Below are 18,964 nucleotides of genomic sequence, written 5' to 3'. Positions count from 1 at the left end.
TACTTGTACAGGTAACTCGATTTACGCGAGTTTGGTTTACGCGTTTTTAAAATAACGCGTGGTCCAAAATCCAAATAAATGTTTAATTTACACGTTTTTTCACTTATACGCGATATTTTATGGTGTCCACCAGATGCCTCACGCAACTGGACTCACACGGCCACACAGGTGAGCTCAGTTCTTGAACAACAATACAGTACCCACGCTGCCATGCTACTCAACAACAACAACACCCTCGCTGCTGTGCTACCATGAGGGGAAGGGCAGACAGAGGAGGAACCACGAGAGGGAGAGGAGTCAGAGTGATACAGTAGGCAATAAAGGTACAAACCTACCTCTTGTTTGATTTACATTGTTTTTGATTTACGCGACCTCTTCAAGGACACAATACTCGCGTAAATCGAGAGTTGCCTGTATCAGTACTATTGGTAGTTCTGTAGCAGATATAGCTATTTAAAATTCAATCATGTATTTTTGTATATAAGTTTAACATAGTATTTCACAAGTTTTACTAAGATCATGATGCATTCCTAGTTAGAACAAGATGAAGTTATTGACGCAGCTCCTCTGGAAAGTTGGAAAGTTTCGTTTAGTCGGTAACATCTGTGGTCATATGCGGAGAGAGACAGAAGGGAAGGAATTATAGGAGAAGTAACAGATCACAGGAGACGGGACACAACACAAGATTAATATCTGGTACCAATTCACTGCTGGGTGGACAGGGGTGTAGGGTATCGAAAAGCCACCAAATTTTTCCACTCCGCGAATCGAACCGGGCTCTCGGTTATGAGCAGCTCCTCTGGATGCTGTTGACCATGGCACAGGAAGAGCTGTTCGAGATGAACCCATCCGAACTTCTTTGCATAAAAAGGAAACAGCAGGTTAGATATCATGGCTCAGTGACCAAATGTGGGTCTAGCAAGTCTCATATGGCCTAAAATTGAACTTATTTAACTTGGTATGGATCCTTTGGCTGTAAAATTTGGTAATAATGCAGTTTAGTTTTTTGGGGTAAGTTCCATTCTCTATTGTGTGTGAACATCATATCTCTGTTATTTAATCATTCCATAGTGAAGTAAAGAACCATTAACTTCATGGGCCAAGAATAGAGTTTAAATAATAAAAAATATATTTATCATACTATACAATACTACAAGAGTATAAAAAAAAATCCATAATATATACTTGAAAAAAATAAAGGTTTAACATGTAGGTCCTTCCCCAAGTAACAATATCCATACAGAGAATAAATCCTTTGTAGTTTGAACATTTTTAAGTGTTTTAACCCGGTAGCAGCGGGGATCATGTTTCTTAATGGTCCCTCTAAGCGAGAAAAATGAGAAAAAAATCACCCCTCACACAAACCATTTCATAATACATATATCAAAGCATTTGTGATCAGATTATGTATCATCTATTTTGGGGGGTTTATATCATGGCACAAATTTGGCCCGTCGCTGCTACACGGTAAAGCCACAAACTTGGCCCGTCGCTGCTACACGGTAAAGCCACAAACTTGGCCCATCGCTGCTACACGGTAAAGCCACAAACTTGGCCCGTCGCTGCTACACGGTAAAGCCACAAACTTGGCCCGTCGCTGCTACACGGTAAAGCCACAAACTTGGCCCGTCGCTGCTACACGGTAAAGCCACAAACTTGGCCCGTCGCTGCTACACGGTAAAGCCACAAACTTACTTGGCCACAGCTTTGAAATTGCATGCTGCACGGAACTCAGCTGGTCCTGTTGAGTGGAAAGGAATTAGCCCTTGCTAGGAAGCCTTCACCATCCAACACACAGATACGTTCACAGCAAGGGCTATTTCAAGTGTGTCTATTTCAATGTCAAGTGGAAGCACCAGGGAGGCACTACTGGCCAACTAGGTCCTATACAGGTAACTCTTGATTTACGTGAGTTTGGTTTACGCGTTTTTGAAATAACGCGGGGTCCAAAATCCAAATAAATGTTTAATTTACACGTTTTTTCACTTATACGCGATATTTTATGGAGTGGCCACCAGATGTCTCACGCAACTGGACTCACACGGCCACACAGCTGAGCTCAGTTCTTCCCGCGCGCCACTTGAACAACAATACAGTACCCACGCTGCCACGCTACTCAACAACAACAACACCCTCGCTGCTGTGCTACCACGAGGGGAAGGGCAGCCAGAGGAGGAACCACAAGAGGGAGAGGAGTCAGAGTGATACAGTAGGCAATAAAGGTACAAACCTACCTCTTGTTTGATTTACATTGTTTTTGATTTACGCGACCTCTTCAAGGACACAATACTCGCGTAAATCGAGAGTTGCCTGTATCAGTACTATTGGTAGTTCTGTAGCAGATATAGCTATTTAAAATTCAATCATGTATTTTTGTATATAAGTTTAACATAGTATTTCACAAGTTTTACTAAGATCATGATTCATTCCTAGTTAGAACAAGACGAAGTTATTGACGCAGCTCCTCTGGAAAGTTGGAAAGTTTCGTTTAGTCGGCGCAACATCTGTGGTCATATGCCGGAGAGAGACAGAAGGGGAAGGAATTATAGGAGAAGGAACAGATCCCAGGAGACGGGACACAACCCCCGATTAATACCTGGTACCCATTCACTGCTGGGTGGACAGGGGTGTAGGGTATCGGAAAAGCCACCCAAATTTTTCCACTCCGCCCGGGAATCGAACCCGGGCTCTCTCGGTTATGAGCAGCTCCTCTGGATGCTGCTGACCATGGCACAGGAAGAGCTGTTCGAGATGAACCCATCCGAACTTCTTTGCATAAAAAGGAAACAGCAGGTTAGATATCATGGCTCAGTGACCAAATGTGGGTCTAGCAAGTCTCATATGGCCTAAAATTGAACTTATTTAACTTGGTATGGATTCTTTGGCTGTAAAATTTGGTAATAATGCAGTTCTTAGATTTTTGGGGGTAAGTTCCATTCTCTATTGTGTGTGAACATCATATCTCTGTTATTTAATCATTCTATAGTGAAGTAAAGAACCATTAACTTCATGGGCCAAGAATAGAGTTTAAATAATAAAAAATATATTTATCATACTATACAATACTACAAGAGTATAAAAAAAAATCCATAATATATACTTGAAAAAAATAAAGGTTTAACATGTAGGTCCTTCCCCAAGTAACAATATCCATACAGAGAATAAATCCTTTGTAGTTTGAACATTTTTAAGTGTTTTTAACCCGGTAGCAGCGGGGATCATGTTTCTTAATGGTCCCTCCAAGCGAGAAAAATGAGAAAAAAATCACCCCTCACACAAACCATTTCATAATATATATCAAAACATTTGTGATCAGATTATGTATCATCTATTTGGGGGGTTTATATCATGGCACAAATTTGGCCCGTCGCTGCTACACGGTAAAGCCACAAACTTGGCCCGTCGCTGCTACACGGTAAAGCCACAAACTTGGCCCGTCGCTGCTACACGGTAAAGCCACAAACTTGGCCCGTCGCTGCTACACGGTAAAGCCACAAACTTGGCCCGTCGCTGCTACACGGTAAAGCCACAAACTTGGCCCGTCGCTGCTACACGGTAAAGCCACAAACTTGGCCCGTCGCTGCTACACGGTAAAGCCACAAACTTGGCCCGTCGCTGCTACACGGTAAAGCCACAAACTTACTTGGCCACAGCTTTGAAATTGCATGCTGCACGGAACTCAGCTGGTCCTGTTGAGTGGAAAGGAATTAGCCCTTGCTAGGAAGCCTTCACCATCCGACACACAGACACGTTCACAGCAAGGGTTATTTCAAGTGTGTCTATTTCAATGTCAAGTGGAAGCACCAGGTAGGCACTACTGGCCAACTAGGTCCTATACAGGTAACTCTCGATTTACGCGAGTTTGGTTTATGCATTTTTGAAATAACGCGGCGTCCAAAATCCAAATAAATGTTTAATTTACACGTTTTTTCACTTATACGCGATATTTTATGGAGTGGCCACCAGATGTCTCACGCAACTGGACTCACACGGCCACACAGCTGAGCTCAGTTCTTCCCGCGCGCCACTTGAACAACAATACAGTACCCACGCTGCCACGCTACTCAACAACAACAACACCCTCGCTGCTGTGCTACCACGAGGGGAAGGGCAGCCAGAGGAGGAACCACGAGAGGGAGAGGAGTCAGAGTGACATAGTAGGCAATAAAGGTACAAACCTACCTCTTGTTTGATTTACATTGTTTTTGATTTACGCGACCTCTTCAAGGACACAAGACTCGCGTAAATCGAGAGTTACCTGTACAATAATATTCCCATGTGAAACTGGACGATGGGATAGGGGTGGTTGCGGCCCTGTTTCACACCTGCACCTTGCCAAACACTCTCAATACCTCTTGCTGCCTCTCATATGTCAGCTGTTTTCTACCTTTAAATGAATATAATTAAATACTCGCATAATCCAATTAGGTTATATAGTGCTAACATTGTTTCGTTTTTAGGATGATAAAGATTTTGTATAAATACCCTGACACAACATTTTTTATTTAATTTTTTTTTTACGTCTATGCCTATATTGCCGGTAGGCTTGCTTGAGGGGCCTGGATGGTATTTGGCCCCAGCCCGTCATGGCGCAGGCAAGTGTTTATAGTGGCGCCATCTTCTCTTGGCTCATGCTGCCCCCCTGAAACTACTCCTTGATTCACTTGGACGGTTTCCTCTAGAGTCCGGGTTGATGGTTGGTCTTCAGGACAGCATGTGGGTAGTTTTAAGCCACTCGGCGGTGACTGAAAAATCCCAGGTGGTAGCGTGGGGATTCGAACTCGCGTCGTCCATCACGCGGTGAATGTGGGCCCAGCACGCTACCACTCAGCCACCGCCAACGCTGTCAAGTGTCGGGGTATTTATACAAAATCTTTGTTATCCTAGAGACGAAATAATCTTAACACTATATGACCTTACTGGATTATCCAATTATTTAATTAAATTCATTTAACCCGGTAGCAGCGGGGACCATGTTTCTTAATGGTCCCTCTAAGTGAGAAAAATGAGAAAAAAATCACCCCTCACACAAACCATTTCATTACTACATATTAAAGTATTTGTGATCAGATTATGTATCATCTATTTTGGGGGTTTATATCATGGCACAAATTTGGCCCGTCACTGCTACACGGTAAAGCCACAAACTTGGCCCGTCGCTGCTACACGGTGAAGGTAGGAAATAGCTGACATATGAGAGGTAGTGAGAGGTGCTGAGTGTGAGTGGCAAGGTGTGGGGGCAGAGCGGGGCCACAACCACCTCTACCCCATCGTCCAGTGTCAAGTGCACATACTAAATGGTAGTCACTTAACCCTTTCCATCCGTGACGCAGACGTCGGTGTCACAGTATGGAAAGGTTCAAGAGGAAATGGAAGAGAATTAATCCTCTTCTAAGCCTCTCAATCCTCCTCTAAATTTCTCTTAATCCTCTTCCATTTCTTCTTAAGAGGCTTAGAAAAGGATTAAGAGGAAATGGAAGAGAATTAAGACGTTTAGAAGAGGACTAACCCTTTCCATATAGTGATGCCATCGGACGCCCGTTGGACACCGCCGGAGTGAAGGGGTTAAACTTGCCTGCATCGCTAACAGGCGGGGTCATCCACCCGGCCCCTCAGGAGACTATTGGTGAGGTACACAACACTAAAAGGAAAAAAGGAAGAAAATTATTAAAAAGATGAAAGCAAACACAATGGTGGACAAAAGGAAAACAAAGTATTAACCTTGTATACTTCTTGACATATTAGCAAATAAATATCCAAATCTTCATCTTACTATGATTATTATGATTATTTTTTTTTTTACAACAAAGGAGGCAACTCCAGGGAAGAGGAACTCCACACACATACACATGTATCATTTCTTTCTTATTATTTTTGTTATTTTCTGTTAGAATTGACTATTACTGTCAAGTACAAATGCACAGAAGACACTCTTCCGTTAATACACAACAACATTGAGATTTGAGTCAAATACGACACCGTACCATATCCGACCTACATCCTAAAAACAACCGTACAATATCCGGGATGAAATAACTCGTGTGCTGCCTAAAGCGCGCCAGGATGCAATATACGCGTCCTCGGATATGGTACGGAGCATGCAAGGACACAGTATATGCGTCCTGGTGTTGAAGGGTTAGATGGGAATCAGATGTTACCTTGGCGAGTGCTAGAATAGCTTCATTTTGGTCCTTCTGAGCTCTAGCAAGATCTTGCAAGGCTGCTGCTCCTTCCCTTACTGCTGCTGCAACCTCTCTTTGTGCTGCCACACCACTCTGGTGCGACTGGACCAGCTCGGCCAGCAGATCCCTTATTTCCCGCTGCGTTGACAGGTAAGCTGCCTCAAAGTCTGCCGTGGGATCTGATGAAAATTAATACAATTAGCACATTTCAAAAACATTAATATGACCTTTAGTGATCCCCTCCTGTTTAATATAACCTTTACTGCAGGGTTGCTGATTTTTTTTTTTAAATAAAAAATCATTGATTTTTTTTTAATATATATATATATATATATATATATATATATATATATATATATATATATATATATATATATATATATATATATATATATATATATATATATATATATATATATACTGGTGAGTGATTTGAAAGTCTCCATAGGTTACTTTAAGTTGAAGTTTATGGCCTGTAAGTCTGAGCACAGTCAAGGATCCAGATACATACTTGTTCAACACTTGTTTGTAGTTGGTACAGGAGCAGGTTTAGGACAGACAGAGTTGCCTGAAGTTGTCATTTTCATGCCAGAATATTATATCATTACCACACAGAAGAATATCTACTTCTATTCTGTTACGGTTTGGTTGGTAACCTTGGTTAATATTATGATACATTGCCTGCCAAGTTAGTAAAGACCAAGGGAGGCTGATTTTTTTACCTAGTAAAAAACATATGGCAAGTTGGCAACATTAGAGCAAGAGAACTCACTAAGCTCAGTAAACTCAGTACAGAAGAAAAAGTGAGATTATTAAGCTTTGGTCCTCCAGTGAGCTGCAGGAAAACCTTTTGCAGGTCACAATATTAACCCTTTGAATCTCACTTTGTATGTCTCTGGAAAAGCAAAGAAAGCAACAGGACTTAACAAGCATATACTGTAGATGCCGCTGAGCTGGTAATCTCACAAAAGCAAACTGCCGAGGCACTGACTGTGACTGACCATCTACAGTACATGCTTGTTAAGTCCTGTTGCTTTCTTTGCTTTTCCAGAGACATACAAAGTGAGATTCAAAGGGTTAATGTTGTGACCTGCAAAAGGTTTTCCTGCAGCTCACTGGAGGACCAAAGCTTAATAATCTCACTTTTTAAAATTCCCTCAGTGTTGGAGGAAAGGCAACGGGACTTTAGCAAGTACAATAAGTTTATCAAGAGTTCAAAACTTTAAATACTGATTCCAAAGACTAATTCATCTCAGTTGTCAGTTTCTACTTAGAAATTTATAATAATGTACGATTCTTTATTTATTTTTTTTATATATACCTTGAAGAGAATAAGTGAATCATTGCACATGAATTGGTTGTTTTACTTTACCATTTTTGGAGCACAATTTGATTTAAACATTGCCAACCCTGCTTTAGTGATGCACTCTGATTATTAATATTTCTTTTAAATGTGCGACCTTGTTTAACCCGGTAGCAGCGACGGGCCAAATTTGTGGATTTACCGTGTACCAGCGATGGGCCAAATTCCTGCCATGATATAAACCTCATAAAATAGATGAAGCATAAACTGATCACACATGCGTTTATATATATTATGAAATGGTTTCCGTGAGTGATGATTCTTTCTCATTATTTTACTTAAGAGGGGCCTTTAACCTAACCTAACCTAACCTAAGAAACATGACCCCCGCAGCTACCTGGTTAACCATTGGAAAAGTTTGAGGTTACTATTTAGAAATGAACTTATACTAACCATGAATACCTGGTGGGTGAGCTGGTTGCCTGCCACCACTCCGACTGTTTGGGTTAAATGAACTTGAGGAGCGGGGCGGTGCAGCAGACGGGGCGTGAGGTGTTGCTGCTGGGGGAGGAGCTGCCGCTGATGGTATACGAGCGCTGAAAATGATCAGGAAATTTTCGTCAACAAAAAATTGATACAAATCCATCTTGTTTTTACTTTCCAAAATATACAAAAAGACTGATTTTTTAATTTTTTTATTTTTATTTATTTATTTATTTATTTTTTTATCCCCGCCTATAGCATCGGTAGGCTTTCTTCCAGGGCCCAGATGGTCAGCCCAAGCCCGTTATGGTGCAGGCAATTTTTATAGTGGCGCCAGTTATGCTTGGCTCATGTTGCCCCCCGGAACTCATTCTTGATTCACTTGGACGGTTTCCTCTAGAGTCCGGGTTGATGGGTGGTCTTCAGGACAGCATGTGGGTAGTTTTAAGCCACTCGGCGGTGACTGAAAAATCCCAGGTGGTAGTGTGGGGATTCGAACCGATGTTGTCCGTGGCGTGGTGAATGTGGACCCAGCACACTAACAACTCAGCCACCACCAACACTTGTATTAATTGTATCAACATCCTTTATTACAGATACATTCACAATATGCAGCTATGCCAATACAGGTAACTCTCGATTTACGCGAGTATTGTGTCCTTGAGGAGGTCGCGTAAATCAAAAACAATGTAAATCCAACAAGAGGTAGGTTTGTACCTTTATTGCCTACTGTATCACTCTGACTCCTCTCCCTCTCGTGGTTCCTCCTCTGGCTGCCCTTCCCCTCGTGGTAGCACAGCAGACTGTATTGTTGTTAAAATATCACATAAGTGTAAACATTTATTTGGATTTTGGACCACGTGTTATTTCAAAAACTCGTAAACCAAACTCATGTAAATCGAGAGTTACCTGTATCCCTAGCAGACTGACCCAGGGGTGCCATGATATCATACTCACCAAACAAGATACAGGTAACTCGATTTACGCGAGTTTGGTTTACGCGTTTTTTAAATAACGCGTCGTCCAAAATCCAAATAAATGTTTAATTTACATGTTTTTTCACTTATACGCGATATTTTATGGAGTGGCCACCAGATGTCTCACGCAACTGGACTCACACGGCCACACAGCTGAGCTCAGTTCTTCCCGCCTAACACTTGAACAACAATACAGTACCCACGCTGCCACGCTACTCAACAACAACAACACCCTCGCTGCTGTGCTACCACGAGGGGAAGGGCAGCCAGAGGAGGAGCCACGAGAGGGAGAGGAGTCAGAGTGATACAGTAGGCAATAAAGGTACAAACCTACCTCTTGTTTGATTTACATTGTTTTTGATTTACGCGACCTCTTCAAGGACACAATACTCGCGTAAATTGAGAGTTACCTGTATCCCCATTTCTAAAGCATAGTGACCACAAAACCCTCTATAATTAACACTTTTACCAATAAACAAACTAGATATCCCTGTTTCTAAAGCATAGTGACCACAAAACCCTCTATAATTAACACTTTTAGTAATAAACAAACTAGATATCCCTATTTCTAAAGCATAGTGACCACAAAACCCTCTATAATTAACACTTTTAGCAATAAACAAACTAGATATCCCTATTTCTAAAGCATAGTGACCACAAAACCCTCTATAATTAACACTTTTACCAATAAACAAACTAGATATCCCTATTTCTAAAGCATAATGACCACAAAACCCTCTATAATTAACACTTTTAGTAATAAACAAACTAGATATCCCTGTTTCTAAAGCATAATGACTGCACAAAACCCTCTATAATTAACACTTTTAGTAATAAACAAACTAGATATCCCTGTTTCTAAAGCATAGTGACCACAAAACCCTCTATAATTAACACTTTTAGTAATTAACAAACTAGATATCCCTGTTTCTAAAGCATAATGCCCACAAAACCCTCTATAATTAACACTTTTACCAATAAACAAACTAGATATCCCTGTTTCTAAAGCATAATGCCCACAAAACCCTCTATAATTAACACTTTCAGCAATAAACAAACTAGATATCCCTATTTCTAAAGCATAATGACACAAAACCCTCTATAATTAACACTTTTAGCAATGAACAAACTAGATATCCCTATTTCTAAAGCATAGTGACTGCACAAAACCCTCTATAATTAACACTTTTAGCAATAAACAAACTAGATATCCCTATTTCTAAAGCATAGTGACCACAAAACCCTCTATAATTAACACTTTTAGCAATAAACAAACTAGATATCCCTGTTTCTAAAGCATAGTGACCACAAAACCCTCTATAATTAACACTTTTAGCAATAAACAAACTAGATATCCCTATTTCTAAAGCATAGTGACTGCACAAAACCCTCTATAATTAACACTTTTAGTAATTAACAAACTAGGTATCCCTGTTTCTAAAGCATAATGACCACAAAACTCTCTATAATTAACACTTTTAGTAATAAACAAACTAGATATCCCTATTTCTAAAGCATAGTGACTGCACAAAACCCTCTATAATTAACACTTTTAGTAATAAACAAACTAGATATCCCTATTTCTAAAGCATAGTGACTGCACAAAACCCTCTATAATTAACACTTTTAGTAATTAACAAACTAGGTATCCCTGTTTCTAAAGCATAATGACCACAAAACCCTCTATAATTAACACTTTTAGCAATAAACAAACTAGATATCCCTATTTCTAAAGCATAGTGACTGCACAAAACCCTCTATAATTAACACTTTTACCAATAAACAAACTAGATATCTCTATTTCTAAAGCATAATGACCACAAAACCCTCTATAATTAACACTTTTACCAATGAACAAACTAGATATCTCTATTTCTAAAGCATAATGACCACAAAACTCTCTATAATTAACACTTTTAGCAATAAACAAACTAGATATCTCTATTTCTAAAGCATATTGCCCTCAAAACCCTCTATAATTAACACTTTTAGCAATAAACAAACTAGATATCCCTATTTCTAAAGCATAGTGACACAAAACCCTCTATAATTAACACTTTTACCAATAAACAAACTAGATATCCCTATTTCTAAAGCATAGTGACTGCACAAAACCCTCTATAATTAACACTTTTAGTAATAAACAAACTAGATATCCCTGTTTCTAAAGCATATTGCTCACAAAACCCTCTATAATTAACACTTTTAGCAATAAACAAACTAGATATCCCTGTTTCTAAAGCATATTGCCCACAAAACCCTCTATAATTAACACTTTTAGCAATAAACAAACTAGATATCCCCATTTCTAAAGCATAATGCCCACAAAACCCTCTATAATTAACACTTTTAGCAATAAACAAACTAGATATCCCCATTTCTAAAGCATAATGCCCACAAAACCCTCTATAATTAACACTTTTAGCAATAAACAAACTAGATATCCCCATTTCTAAAGCATATTGCCCACAAAACCCTCTATAATTAACACTTTTAGCAATAAACAAACTAGATATCCCCATTTCTAAAGCATAATGCCCACAAAACCCTCTATAATTAACACTTTTAGCAATAAACAAACTAGATATCCCCATTTCTAAAGCATATTGCCCACAAAACCCTCTATAATTAACACTTTTAGCAATAAACAAACTAGATATCCCCATTTCTAAAGCATAATGCCCACAAAACCCTCTATAATTAACACTTTTAGCAATAAACAAACTAGATATCCCTGTTTCTAAAGCATAATGACCACAAAACCCTCTATAATTAACACTTTTAGCAATAAACAAACTAGATATCCCCATTTCTAAAGCATAATGCCCACAAAACCCTCTATAATTAACACTTTTACCAATAAACAAACTAGATATCCCTATTTCTAAAGCATAATGCCCACAAAACCCTCTATAATTAACACTTTTAGCAATAAACAAACTAGATATCCCTATTTCTAAAGCATAGTGACACAAAACTCTCTATAATTAACACTTTTACCAATGAACAAACTAGATTTATTCCTATTTCTAAAGCATAGTGACCACAAAACTCTCTATAATTAACACTTTTAGCAACAAACAAACTAGATATCCCTATTTCTAAAGCATATTGCCCACAAAACCCTCTATAATTAACACTTTTAGCAATAAACAAACTAGATATCCCTATTTCTAAAGCATAATGACCACAAAACCCTCTATAATTAACACTTTTAGCAATAAACAAACTAGATATCCCTATTTCTAAAGCATAATGACCACAAAACCCTCTATAATTAACACTTTTAGCAATAAACAAACTAGATATCCCTGTTTCTAAAGCATAGTGACACAAAACTCTCTATAATTAACACTTTTAGCAATAAACAAACTAGATATCTCTATTTCTAAAGCATAATGACCACAAAACCCTCTATAATTAACACTTTTAGCAATAAACAAACTAGATATCCCTATTTCTAAAGCATATTGCCCACAAAACCCTCTATAATTAACACTTTTACCAATGAACAAACTAGATATCCCTGTTTCTAAAGCATATTGCCCACAAAACCCTCTATAATTAACACTTTTAGTAATTAACAAACTAGATATCCCTGTTTATAAAGCATAGTGACCACAAAACCCTCTATAATTAACACTTTTACCAATGAACAAACTAGATATCCCTATTTCTAAAGCATAATGACCACAAAACCCTCTATAATTAACACTTTTAGTAATTAACAAACTAGATATCCCTATTTCTAAAGCATAATGACCACAAAACCCTCTATAATTAACACTTTTACCAATGAACAAACTAGATATCCCTATTTCTAAAGCATAATGACCACAAAACCCTCTATAATTAACACTTTTACCAATAAACAAACTAGATATCCCTATTTCTAAAGCATAGTGACCACAAAACCCTCTATAATTAACCATTTTACCAATAAACAAACTAGATATCCCTGTTTCTAAAGCATAATGACCACAAAACCCTCTATAATTAACACTTTTACCAATAAACAAACTAGATATCCCTGTTTCTAAAGCATAATGACACAAAACCCTCTATAATTAACACTTTTACCAATGAACAAACTAGATATCCCTATTTCTAAAGCATAGTGACCACAAAACCCTCTATAATTAACACTTTTAGCAATAAACAAACTAGATATCCCTATTTCTAAAGCATAATGACCACAAAACCCTCTATAATTAACACTTTTAGTAATAAACAAACTAGATATCCCTATTTCTAAAGCATAGTGACCACAAAACCCTCTATAATTAACACTTTTACCAATAAACAAACTAGATATCCCTATTTCTAAAGCATATTGCCCACAAAACCCTCTATAATTAACACTTTTACCAATAAACAAACTAGATATCCCTGTTTCTAAAGCATAGTGACACAAAACTCTCTATAATTAACACTTTTAGCAATAAACAAACTAGATATCTCTATTTCTAAAGCATAATGACCACAAAACCCTCTATAATTAACACTTTTAGCAATAAACAAACTAGATATCCCTGTTTCTAAAGCATAATGACCACAAAACCCTCTATAATTAACACTTTTAGTAATAAACAAACTAGATATCCCTATTTCTAAAGCATAGTGACCACAAAACCCTCTATAATTAACACTTTTACCAATAAACAAACTAGATATCCCTGTTTCTAAAGCATATTGCCCACAAAACTCTCTATAATTAACACTTTTACCAATAAACAAACTAGATATCCCTATTTCTAAAGCATAGTGACCACAAAACCCTCTATAATTAACACTTTTACCAATAAACAAACTAGATATCCCTATTTCTAAAGCATAGTGACTACACAAAACCCTCTATAATTAACACTTTTAGTAATTAACAAACTAGATATCCTTGTTTCTAAAGCATAATGACCACAAAACCCTCTATAATTAACACTTTTACCAATAAACAAACTAGATATCCCTATTTCTAAAGCATAGTGACCACAAAACCCTCTATAATTAACACTTTTAGCAATAAACAAACTAGATATCCCCATTTCTAAAGCATAATGACCACAAAACCCTCTATAATTAACACTTTTAGCAATAAATATAAATCACTATCATTAGTTTTGTGATTGAGACGGTTTATAGCCTGAAATCGAGAAAAAATGAAAAGCTGAGAACGAGGGGTAGGCGGTGGCTGAGTGGTAGCGTGCTGGGCCCACATTCACCCCGTGATGGACGACGTGGGTTCGAATCCCCACGCTACCACCTGGGATTTTTCAGTCACCGCCGAGTGGCTTAAAACTACCCACATGCTGTCCTGAAGACCACCCATCAACCCGGACTCTAGCGGAACCCATCCAAGTGAATCAAGGAGGAGTTCCGGGGGGCAGCATGAGCCAAGGGAAGATGGCGCCACTATAAACACTTGCCTGCGCCATGACGGGCTGGGGACGACTACCATCCAGGCCCCTCATAGGTGTTGACGTATAAAAATAAATAAATAAATAAATATCGGACTGACCTTGTGGTGGTACTCTCACTGGCAGGAGTTATGGGTAGTGTGAGCTCCTCCTCCTCAATGAACATAACTGCTTCTTCTGATGTGATGGAAAGAGGGTCTATCTCCTCATCTATTGCGGGATTTGTCGGGGGCTCAGCAGGGCCAGCAGAACCATCTAAATTAGGAAGCAGAAATGTTACAAATGGAAAAGGATTGATTACAGTCTCCATTCGCCTAAAAGGATTGATTACAGTCTCCATTCACCTAAAAGAATTGATTACAGTCTCCATTCGCCTGAAAGAATTGATTACAGTCTCCATTCGCCTGAAAGAATTGATTACAGTCTCCATTTGCCTGAAAGAATTGATTAAAGTCTCTATTTGCCTGAAAGAATTGATTACAGTCTCCATTCACCTGAAAGAATTGATTACAGTCTCCATTCACCTAAAAGAATTGATTACAGTCTCCATTCACCTAAAAGAATTGATTACAGTCTCCATTCACCTAAAAGAATTGATTACAGTCTCCATTGCCTGAAATAGCTACAGATTTTTGTGAACTTATTTCATATTTAAAAAAAAAATTATTATGGATGAGAATGGAAAGATCTTGAGAGACGGGGAAGCTGTGTAAGAGAGATGGAGAGAATATTTCAAAAACTTAATGAATTTTGAGGAAGGACGTCCAGCAGCTGTAACAGAAGCAGCTTTGAGTAGAGGTAGAGGAGGAGTATATAAAGAAAGAAGTATATCATATGCAGAAGTAAATCAGGCAATAAAAAGATTAAAAAATTGAAAGGCAGCAGGAATTGATGGAACCACACCAGAAATGTTGAAGAGTGGAGGAGATGTAGTTGTTAAATGGATGGTCAAGATATGTGAAGTAGCAATGGGGTGGGTGGGGGGGGCAGCAGACTGGACGAAAGCCATCATTGTCACAATTCACAAGGGGAAGGGCAGGAGAGGGGAGTGTGGGAGCTATTGAGGTACAGCATGGAGGTAAGGAGGGATTTGAGAAATACAGTAATAGTACCAACCCTCACGTATGCAAGTGGGCCTGGAATGAGAGTCAGAGGTCTAGAGTGCAGGCAGTGGAAATGAGTTATTTGAGGAGTGCTTGTGGTGTGAGTAGAATGGATGGAATGAGTAATGAAAGTGTGTACGAGCGTTTTGGAATGTGTCATGTGGGTGAAGGGAAGAAGTGTGGAGTGGTGGAAGAAGTGAAGCGACAGACTTTAAAGTGGTTTGGCCACATGGAGCGAATGGAGGAGAGTAAGATGACCAGGAGGGTGTATGTGAGTGAGATAGAGGGAGGGAATGCTAGAGGATGACCTCCAGTGAAATGGAGGGATAGGGTGCAAGAGTACATTAGGGAGAGGGGGGAAAGATCCTTGAGAAACTTCGAGCAGGCAAGGAGGGAGTGTCTGGATAGAGAGAGATGGAAGCTCTTCTGCCATGGCCATCCGCTGGTCGATGAAATGATGATGATAATGAAAAATGGTTGAATGCTTACTCAGTCTCAAGCCCCCATTATCAGGACGGGGTAGGCCAGCAAGGGATGTTAACGACATCAGCCTGAAGAGTGTTCGTTCAGCGTCATTAAACTTTATCTCAACTGGAGAATCCCCACCTGTAAAAATTTAGAATGAAATATTTAATTTTAATGTTTTATGAAGTATTAACAACAGCTTGTTATGCACTGCTCCTTTGATGGAACATAGGAATGAGCAGTAAACAGCCATGTAATACAAGTATGTTAAGGTATGAATATTAATCAACATGTAATATCAAACAAAATAGTTGACTAACCTGTATGCCGGATTTCCTCACATGCTTTGCTTTTTACACGATTTTTGAGGTCAATGAATTTGCGTCTAATTTCATCGACTGTCCTTGGCAGCCGTGAAACACAGTTGACAGCATCGCAAACCTGCTGCCAAGCCTGCGCTTTCTGGGATGTTGCGCCAGACTTGTGATCATTCTTTACCATGATGATGTCCTGCCTCTTCTCCACCCCTTCTACTAAGGCAACCAGCTCAGCCTTGTTAAATCTGGGGCGACGCCTTCTCTTGGGCTGCTTGGCGCTGGCTTCTGCCATTCTCATGCTGGTGGAGCAGTAGAGGTGAGAGCAGATGTAGAAGTAAGTCTCCAAGGAGCTTATCTTAATCTTTATTTTGTTTATCTAGCTTCACTCCACCAACAAGTGGTGCTCTGCAGAACCACCAATATAACATAACATATGACATTTCTTAAAGTAGTGTAACGGTGTACCGGGGGGCGTTTAAAGGTGCTGATTAAGACTTCAGCTTCCTTAAGGCGAATATATTCTTAGCCTATATGTACAAGGAGGGTCGGAGCGAGAGCGACTGTCGTTGTGTGTCAGTCGGACTCTCGTGAAGGAGTGACAAGTAACAGATTGGAAAATAATGAAGTTACAATTAGTCACATATGTCAAGGTGACCTCTATGCACGATGAAATGCTTTGTATACAAACTGGGACCAGCGCTGCTAGATTATCATATTCACCACACTGTATTTATCATTTTTAAGCCTCAAACTCTCGTACCTACACAAATAACAAAAGAATATTAAAGTTAGCGTTAAAACTGTTATTTATTGGTTTGTTTGTTTGTTTTTGCTATACATATCAGTCAGAAACTATGAAAATGGAATACGGTGTGTACGATAATTTGGCAACCCTGACTGGGACGGTAAACACTGACGGACGCCATTCCTATAAGGTGGCGTGATCTATCTGTCGTGGGGTTTTTCCATTGACAATTGTATGCCTAATTCGTGGTGATATTAAATAATAATAATAATAATAATACATTGATATCCCACTATAACAGTAGATATTGCACAAGTAAGACTGTAAATAGAGAAATTACGACTAAGTGTAGTGCCGGGACATAGTATTAAGTATGTGTAAGTAATGTTAAGTTAATGTAAGTAGCATTTAAGTTAGTGTAAGAATTATTAGTAACATTGAATGCTACTTACATTAACTTAACATTACTTACAAATACTTAATACTACATCCCGGCACTACACGCTTACACTAACTTAAATGCTACTTACATTAACTTAACATTACTTACAAATACTTAATACTACATCCCGGCACTACACGCTTACACTAACTTAAATGCTACTTACATTAACTTAACATTACTTACACATACTTAATACTACATCCCGGCACTACACGCTTACACTAACTTAAATGCTACTTACATTAACTTAACATTACTTACACATACTTAATACTACATCCCAGCACTACATAAGTATTAAAAGCTAAAATCCAATTGTAAAAATAACAGTAATGCTTTCTATTATATGTATACGGTCTCGTCAACCCCCCCCCCCCTCCCCCTCCCTTCACACATAGTCATACCTTGCCTCCCCCATTGGCCCCCATATATGTCTCACTATTCACCTCTAAGGATGTGGACCAGGAGGTGGAGGTCTTCTTCTTCTTCTTCTTTGTTGATTCCCCTTCAGCTTTGGGGCGCTGCTCGTCTCTCTACAACTTGTATTCTTGTGTTGAGTGATGTGTCTCAGGTGTTGAGTGATGTGTCTAAAGGAGTTATTACAAGAGGCAAGTTTTCCGTGGATCTTCTTCTTGGGTGTTTTATGGGGCTAGTTTGATCTTCTTCTTCTTCTTCTTGGGTGTTTTATGGGGCTAGTTTGATCTTCTTCTTCTTCTTCTTGGGTGTTTTATGGGGCTAGTTTGATCTTCTTCTTCTTCTTCTTCTTGGGTGTTTTATGGGGCTAGATCTTCTTCTTCTTCTTCTTCTTGGGTGTTTTATGGGGCTAGTTTGATCTTCTTGGGTGTTTTTGTTTTCTTCAGTCAAACCACAATTTCCGCGTTCTCATTTGTTTATTGTTATTGCTGATGATGATGATGATGGTGGCGAGTACTAGCGTCGTCCTTTTGATCGGTGTATTTCAGTGTTGTTTTCCAGATAGTTTTAATAAATTCTTTTCTTTCTTGTATAGCTTTGAGTCTCTGTTCACCAAAAAATTAGTGATTCTTCTATTATTTTGTCTGTGTTGTGGGAAGTTAGTTAATTGTAAGTTGATTGATTGATAGTTTATCGTTGCAGGTAAACAACACGGGAGAGTTAAATTTGTTTCTTATATCTGCATAACCTGAACATTCTAAAATAAAATGTTCTAATGTTTCCTTGTCTTTCCAAGGTTGCAAATTCTCCAGTTTAAACTTAGCGTGTTAATTGGTTTTTGCTCATCATTAATTCTTCTTTACGAGTGTTTTGTCTATCCAGTTTTCTTCTTCTATATTACTCTTGTATTTTCTGTATATACTTAGTGAATATTTATGTTCTGTGTAATAGCCCCATTATTTTATACAAGACAGATCAGCTGTATCTGGATTTAACTTGATTGATTGATAGTTTATTGTTGCAGGTAAACAACAAGGGAGAAGGGAGGAACATGCCATCCCAACCCCCAGGCAGGACAGAGTGTGATTATACAACTATTAATACATGTGAAGGGAG

The 18,964-nt window shown here is 38.8% G+C and overlaps 1 protein-coding gene across 3 annotated transcripts; it reads right to left on the bottom strand.

The window, feature by feature from the left end:
• Nucleotides 1-3,337: 3,337 nt before the first annotated feature.
• LOC126988793 (nuclear apoptosis-inducing factor 1-like) lies at nucleotides 3,338-18,299 on the bottom strand. Of its 3 annotated transcripts, XM_050847216.1 has the most exons (8): nucleotides 17,881-18,298; nucleotides 16,248-16,543; nucleotides 15,952-16,068; nucleotides 14,461-14,614; nucleotides 7,939-8,081; nucleotides 6,159-6,361; nucleotides 5,576-5,641; nucleotides 3,338-3,689 (listed from the first exon to the last, which is right to left on the bottom strand). In XM_050847216.1, the coding sequence occupies exons 2-7, from the start codon at nucleotides 16,540-16,542 to the stop codon at nucleotides 5,621-5,623; spliced, it is 933 nt and encodes a 310-aa protein (XP_050703173.1). In that variant the 5' UTR covers nucleotide 16,543; nucleotides 17,881-18,298; the 3' UTR covers nucleotides 3,338-3,689; nucleotides 5,576-5,620. The 3 variants fall into 3 exon arrangements, with proteins under 3 accessions (XP_050703173.1, XP_050703163.1, XP_050703180.1); XM_050847206.1 differs by having other exon boundaries at nucleotides 3,338-5,641; XM_050847223.1 differs by lacking the exon at nucleotides 3,338-3,689 and having other exon boundaries at nucleotides 7,948-8,081; nucleotides 17,881-18,299.
• Nucleotides 18,300-18,964: the final 665 nt, after the last annotated feature.

The sequence above is a fragment of the Eriocheir sinensis genome, chromosome 6 (genome assembly GCF_024679095.1).
Source record: "Eriocheir sinensis breed Jianghai 21 chromosome 6, ASM2467909v1, whole genome shotgun sequence".
In the NCBI taxonomy this organism is placed as follows: Eukaryota; Metazoa; Arthropoda; class Malacostraca; order Decapoda; family Varunidae; genus Eriocheir; species Eriocheir sinensis.
The sequence above is the reverse complement of the archived record's forward strand: the minus strand, read 5'-3'. Positions and strand labels throughout refer to the sequence as shown.